General features: G+C 46.4%; 1 protein-coding gene across 1 annotated transcript; it reads left to right on the top strand.

Moving 5' to 3' along the window:
• Window positions 1-1539: 1539 nt before the first annotated feature.
• Window positions 1540-1857, top strand: DCS_08265 (uncharacterized protein; the record flags this gene model as incomplete). The annotated part of the gene is made up of 1 exon (XM_040805543.1): window positions 1540-1857. The coding sequence occupies one exon, from the start codon at window positions 1540-1542 to the stop codon at window positions 1855-1857; it is 318 nt and encodes a 105-aa protein (XP_040655647.1).
• Between the last annotated feature and the right edge of the window lie 5822 nt (window positions 1858-7679).

Here is a 7679-nt window from a genome sequence, read left to right as displayed (position 1 = left end):
AGATAGCGGCTAGAGTAAGCTTCTAGAGTGTTGCTTGATAAGTTGGTAAAGAACTTGGCTGATAGACTGTTTGAGTAATAAAAATGTTCTACAGGAGGAGGGCCGTTACTGCCTTCTTATACTTCGTAAAGGAGTCCTTCTTAGTAGATTCTCGGAACCGTTTATGGAGTTAATATGCTATTAATGCTATAGGCTAATGGTAAATTTATTGTACTTATATTTGCCCTCAGCCGGTAGGACAAGGGTATTTGCTACCTGAAAAATTCGGTATTGTACTTCGTATACGAGAGTGGATGCTATGATTCCATACAGGAGTGCACCCATTAACTACCCTTAAGCTCTCGGCAATAGACTCCGAACTATCCATTAAATAAAAATTAATATCTTATATATAGAGCATCTCTAAGAGCCCTATGGCCTTTTTACAATTTCCTTTGTAATAAACTCCGTAAAAAACAACTGCAAATCGGCGAAATTAGAGGGAAATCGAAAAAATAATAGTAAGTAGCGCGCCTAGCATAGTCCACCATCAACAGAGACAGTTCTACTCCGTACTCAGTAAGCTATCAACCACATCGACTTACTCGTACTCAATTACATATAACGCGTATATGTGGTCATAATTTGAGGCATTAAATAGCAGAATATAATATTAATTCTATACGAAGTACATTAAACCAACTTGATTGGTAGTAAGTCTGCATTACATATCGCACCGATTTAATTCATGCGGCTGTTTCCTAGGCTGGTCAAAACTAACGACTCGAAGCAAATAAAGTAAACCTTTATAAATTGCGCATGTATACGGACCCTTTACTATTTCATAACACTTTTAGCTACTTAGTCGTACTATACGGATATTATAGTATTATATTGAGCATTGTTTCCTTTGTGTTTGCAAGACCCAAAATCTCTCTTTGCAAAGACCCCACTTCGCCCTATATTACTAAAACTATTGAAGATCTAGATTGCCTAGATTCTGCGCTAACTCTGTCAATTCAATTCGAGGCTGACAATAAGGCATCAAATAACAGTTACTTATACGAGGTGGTACGACAATAAGTATTGATCCAATCATATCGTATTAATAACATCGCATTAATCGCGTCAGAGGGGGTACCAAGTTACGACTCAGCGGATTACGAGTAGAAATATAAGTATTAATCCAATCACATCGCATTAATCACATCGCGAGGGGGTACCAAGTTACGACTCAGCGGATTACGAGTAGTAATACGGAGTACGAGTCAACTGATTAGCAGTGGGTTTGCGTAAAGAAGATTATCGTAAGGCGCATGACTCGAAAAAATGCACGCAACTGAATGGGCATACACTTAATGTCATGCAGATACACTACTTACTCGTAAGATTTAGTTGACCGAGCTCTCGCCGCATAAACGTGAAATCTCTTAATATCCACAGACCCTGCAAAGCAGTACATTTTCGACAGGAGTTCGCCCCAGTTTATGCGCTCGTCCCAGTTTATATACCCATCCCGTCTCATACGCCCATCCCGCCTTATACGCTCATCCATCCCCTATGGGTTCTCAACAATCATGTCACCGTGCCTCCCAAGGCGATGTCGAGCCTAAGCAAGCTAGAAAAAACAAAGTTAAACGCCAGATAATAAGCGAAGAAGACCTCAAGACGTATACGGGTATGAACCGCAATCAGTTCGACGCTTGGTCTGCGTCTACGCCAGGCGTCGGCAAAAACCAGCTGGCTGGGAAACTTGCATTAGGAAGCGCCGGGGGCATTACGGGTATGGCTATCGCAGGCGGATTCGGTGGCTGGGGACGAAGCGCTGAGCCAATGGATGATAATCGTGGAATGAAGTTTCCACCAGTGCAGAAATAGACCGAATATACGCGTCTAGGCGATATGGATGATGAAATATGCGCGAACTGCTCATCTCTAGCCCAAGGTTAGCATATGGCTTGCATCAAATTGGCGGCGAGGGCTCTCTTTTCGGTAGCGATTTTGAACAAGCGAATGATAAATAGTGAGCATCCTTTCGAACAGCTAGACAACACGATACAAATTTCTTCAATATCAAGAAACAATATCAAGAAATATAACGGCACTTGTCTGATAGGCAATACTCTTAGCTACCCGGCTCGCCTTCTGTTGGAATTCATTAAACTCGTTATGCTGGCTTCCTTATGGCTAACTGCAACCCGCAATAAAATGCTTTGTGCCCAATTTCCTGAGTTCTAACACCGTTCCGGGGGACTTCGGCGGTCGAAAGGAGTTGTGTAACCTAACCCGCCTCCAGTATTGAAGAACCGTCGTGGAGAAGCTTCCTAACATCCGAAGCTTTTGTATTCCAGACCACCATCGATCTATAAGCTTTAGGGGCATTACGCCTGCTCAAAGACGCTACCTTTGCTTGCACGTCATTCTCCTGGCCGAAGCCTCGGTAGCTCCGTCGCGAATGTCACCTAGTTCATCGGGAACGGCCAGGTGATTGTCATTCTATACTTTAACGGGGTACAGATCGTCTCGGAGAATTCGAGCTCTACGAGGAGTTTTAACCTTTGCAATTGCTTGACCATTCGATATTCAGCCTCATCGCGGCAAGCGATTTTAATGCGATGTATATTCTTGCGATCCAAGGTTACTATGCAGCTCCGCCAGCCTGGTTGACTTGAGCTTTACCCGAGGTTCCGTTTATATTTCTAATCGTGCCCGTAGATGCAGCGTTACGCTCTGCATTTTCCTTCCCGGGCATATGGAAAATATTTAAATAAAGCTATCTAACTCAGCTTTCGCTCCGATACAGTAGGAGGCGAAAGCACGGATACTACATGCAGTACTATCTCGGGCCGCCGATTTACAGCAAAGTGCTATCTGGTCCGTAGTTCTAAAAGCCCCAATCTGCGGGGTACGCGATCCCACACGCTGTTGTCACGCTCCAGCGTCCTACGAGTAATATACCTCACGCCTCTTCGTCCTTTGCCGCACCCTTCTGCGCCCATCGCATCCCGCTTTATCGGTCGATACAGCTACCATCGAACTAGACCTTCGCCCTGATTCTTCCCTTGGACTGATCCCGGAAGAGGTAGAGAATTTCAATTTGACTGTACGACATACGGTTACACTCCAGGACTTTCATCTTATGTTCGACTTTGACTTTTTTGTTAGCTGAGCGGTATCACAAATACGGCAAGACCCAAAGGGCAACAGTACCCCAGCAGATCATATCGTTATATGCGGTAGAGGTAGCGAATATGAGTCAGACTCCGATTTAGAATTGTGCGAGTCTACACTCAAAATACAGTATTATACTGTATGGGGCTACGACTCGGCCGTTCGGACAGAAGCTTTGCGACGAGCAGAAGAGCCGGGGAGTCAATCCTGCGGCCCGGCCACAGTGAGTGCACTGAAGGCGCTCTAGCGCAGCATTCTAGCAACGACTTAGAGCCGGAAGATCCAGGAGGACATGGACAGGGTGATTGGAACTTGGAGATAAGGACAGTGATCAGCAAGCCACCCTGTTCTGTAGTCATGCCTATGTCCGTGGCGAAGAGTCCCTCTACAGTCAATGAAATGGCTGACACTGGACAGGAATTCGAATTGCACACTGCAGTTGTGCTTTCAGCGCAGCATGATATTGCCAAGGAGATGCATTCCTCGCAATGCCCTGTCCACCAGGAACTCGTGTAAGTCGCGATGCCGTTGGAAGCCAGGTCTACTTCTTGGAATGTCTTGTCTTTTATCAATCGACTACGTCCAAAAGTTTGCTCGTACAATGTAATATTTGTCTTGTTATAATCTAGACTAGGCTTTTACAATGCATGCCTTCCACCCCCCGATGTTGTTCTCTATCCCGTATCCCGTACTTTTGTCCTGTTACACGCTTAGGGCGTGGCCTAGTCACGCCTGCGCCCATGAACTCCCCATACTTGCCACGATACTGGGCCAACGCTTCCTCAAGCTAGCTGTTGCATTGGCTGGCTTGGCCAACGCCCAGGTGTATATTGGGAGCGCGACATCCTACGCGGGTACAAGATAACGAATACCGGTACCTCGATTATTAATGGTGATGTTAATGTCTACTCTGGGAACACGAGACAAGGGCTGCTTCCCTTGGTAATCACAAACGGAGCACAGCACCTAGGAGATCAAGCAGCCGCTCTAGCGAAAGCTGATGTTACCACAGCCTATAAATCTAGGCAATACGGCAGCGGCGCTCTCTCTAGGCACGAGCCTAAGCGGCCAAACCTCAGGTAGCAAGACACTGTCACTGTACTGTACAGTACTGCATCGTTGATATTTGGACGGCGAATTTGCAATAGCAAATCTAAAAGTGGCGTATCTATATTGGCTTATTAAAACGGAGGTCTCCGAAGTTGGCATTTCCAAAATTGGCGTCAAAAACTCAAGCATCCAAAATTGGTATATCTAGACCGGGAACACCCCAGAAGGGTATTTTCTATCTAAATCGGCAACAGACACATCTCATTTTGGCGTACTCCAATACATATAGCAGTTTGCGGCATGCATTCCATGCTTTTTATCTGGATCCTCTACTCCGTACTGCAAAGGAGTTACTGAGGATTTTAGTTCTAAAATTCTTAACGATGTTAGCAACCGACAAGCAACTAGTAAGTTCCAATAACTATCGTGAAACTATTTAATAATAGGATTCTAATCTTCTAACTATAATTTACTTTTATAACTATATATCTCTATTTATACCTGCTTAGATCTACGACTATAACTATTGTAACGGCGCGGCCCCAGAAGGGCTCAAGGTGTCAGAAGATCGGCAGTTACACAGTACAATAAGTATGAGTTCATACAAGGTACACTGTAGTCATACACTAAAAAGTAGTGTGGTGGATACTACAAGCCACAGTGGAACCAGCCACAGTGGATTACTATTCTGTAACTCTTACGGTTGACGAGTCTATTTAGGAGTCTACGGAGTACTTGGAACAAAATACAGTCTCTATATGTAAACTAGAATAATAGGATATACCCTACCTGACCCGATGAATAGGAGGTAGAGAAAAGGAATTCACTCAATCCATACATCCGTATCTCCAATCCGTTCGACAGTAACAGAAGTTGTTGTGTTTTATCTACCAAACTTCCGACACAAGGAGTTATATCCTACAGTCCGTTGCGCGGCTGGCGCGCTACGCAATTGAGTCAAAAGGGTAACGAATTGACTAAGTGCTTCGTTAGTCAATTGACCACGCTTATCAAGGTTGGCGCCTGCCTCCACCAACCTTAGACGGGCCTCCAGCCCGTAACTACTATGGATTTATATCTGTAACCGTAGTTTTGTAGCCATAACCCCATAGTTTGTAGCCGTAATCGTGGTTTTATATCTATAGCTACAAGTTACACTTAGTTACCTAGGCTAGACTGGGTTATCCTTAGCCGACTTTCTAACAATATTGCCTATATAACAAATCCCTCCGCTTTCTACTTCTTCTCCACCACAAACGCTTTCAATATTACAGTTCCGATATGCTTACGGTAGTGTTATTATCCATCCTGCGTCCTAGCCCATACCGTTGCGTTCTATGAGCCCTTAACAATTATGTTACCGTGCCTACCAAGGCGATATTGAGCCTAAGCATACTATAAAAACAAAACAAAACACCAGATAAGCTATAAAGACCTCGAGACTTATCTTAGCATAACGCGCGCCTAGTTCGATATATGGGCTGCGTCTACAACAGGCGTCGGCAAAAACCAGCTGGCAGGGAAACTTGCATTAGGAAGCGCTGGGGGCATTACGGGTATGGCTATCGCGGGTGGATTCGGCGGCTGGGGATGAAGCGCTGAGCCAATGGACGCTAATAGTGGAATGAAGTTTCCACCAGTACAGAAGTTAAAGCGGTCATAAAAGCATGCGCGACTTGCCCACCACAAACCCAAGTTCCGACGCAGACTCATGCGAGCACCAATGTAATATCAGGCATGACTATACCAGCGGAGACGTCCCAAGCGACTGCTTCCACTTTGGCGACAGAAACAATGACAGCAACGCAACCTGCGCTTCCATAACCCTCCCGGACGGCATTTCAGCTCAAGGTATCTACCCCGACTCCTGGCTAAGTACACAGCAGATTTGGGAGGCTACCCCTAGTAGTCAATCGAAATATTTGGTCTAGGCAGACTGGGAGCTTACAAAAGAAGCAGCGCTATGTGCTGCGGATAAGCAGGAGTATGACGGTTACTGCTTCCTAATCATACCTGAGTTAGACGCAGCTATTGTCTCATGGTCCAAACAAGGCCGGGTTACGACAGCGATTGTATATAGCACCCCCGAATGAGCACGCGGAAAAAACAATTTCCCAATGTGCTGCAACTGCGGATGGTGCAGTTGGTAGCGCAGGGTGCATATGATCGGGCGCCAACGTTTAATGTGCAGGAAAGGCAACTATATGTCGCCTACCATAACGTACTCGGCACACTAGGAATTGAAAACTATATTTACTACCAACCAAATACAGGATCAGAACGGAGACCTCCAACAAATCGGTCTCCACAAGTCGAACGGAACTCCTAAGCCCGCATGGACAAAACTTTTCATTAGCAAGCCACACAGCTACAGGTCCACGCCGTGTCTCGGATAAGGACACAAGACAAGAGTAATAGTGTAACGATGTAGACGCTCATTCGCGGGTGTAACGTGTGCAAAGGAATTTAAACTTGCCTAGCAGAGTTGGAATATTAGCCGTTCGGGGACGGACTACTCCGTACGGCTCAGGCGAAAAAGACCCAATGCAAATAGGCAGCAAAGACAGGTCTCGCCGCGATTGTGGCGTGAAAGTTGGAGACAGGAGCCAGCTAACATCAGACGTCGCCGGTCGCCGCTAGAGCAGCCAAGGCCTTCGGCTGAGCCAATAGAGTCTTTATAAAATATGGCTCCTCGTAATGCTAAACAGCGTGCCTCGAGATGGAGTGACGGCTAAAACTCTCGATACAGGCGACAACCTTGTTTGCCGGTAGCCGCCTTGCAGCAAACAAACTCGCTGCTCTGGCCTCGACCTACCGGCAATTGAGGCGGGGATGAGAACTAACCTTTAATGGTCTGGCCGCAGCATCGCCAGCAGAGGACAGGTCTACGCGGACAGCAGCGCAGAGGTTGTGAATCGCAGCTTACAAGTACACCTGATCCTCTGGCTCTCGGGCCAAAGTCCACTCCATCCTTACTACCCTCATGCGGGAGCGCCGGAAACCTTTCTAGTGCAAGAACAGGCGCCGGCTGCCGAGATGTGGAGTTAGGGCTCCGCTCTGGGGCCCGATGCTTGTGGCTATACCCGCCCCCGCCCCCGTCTCTAAGAAACGTACGACTACTTCCATTATGTTGTTTCTGAACTGGGAGCCTATCTATACTCTCGGACTCTCTTGCGAACCCAAGCTGCTCCTACAAACTAGCTAGCTTGCGGTTACTGGAGTTGCGCCACCTCGGGTTGTCCGTGATTACTATGGGATAAATGATCGCCCCCCCCCCCCCTCCCCTCTATTCGCCGATCCTATTATGCCTTTCCCTTTATCTCCTTTGTCTTTATCTTGTCTTACGGGTGTTGCGTTCGTTCACTATACAGTATAGCAGAGTAAACAACCTCTATTGTCTTTCTCTTTGCTTGCGTCTTTCCTTTTTACTATTGCAACACCCGCGCATACAGACCTCCTTAGCTAGAGAGGCGTCTACA

This window comes from Drechmeria coniospora, chromosome 03 (assembly GCF_001625195.1).
Source record: "Drechmeria coniospora strain ARSEF 6962 chromosome 03, whole genome shotgun sequence".
NCBI classification, from domain to species: domain Eukaryota; kingdom Fungi; phylum Ascomycota; class Sordariomycetes; order Hypocreales; family Ophiocordycipitaceae; genus Drechmeria; species Drechmeria coniospora.
This window is presented reverse-complemented; position numbering and strand designations above follow the sequence as displayed.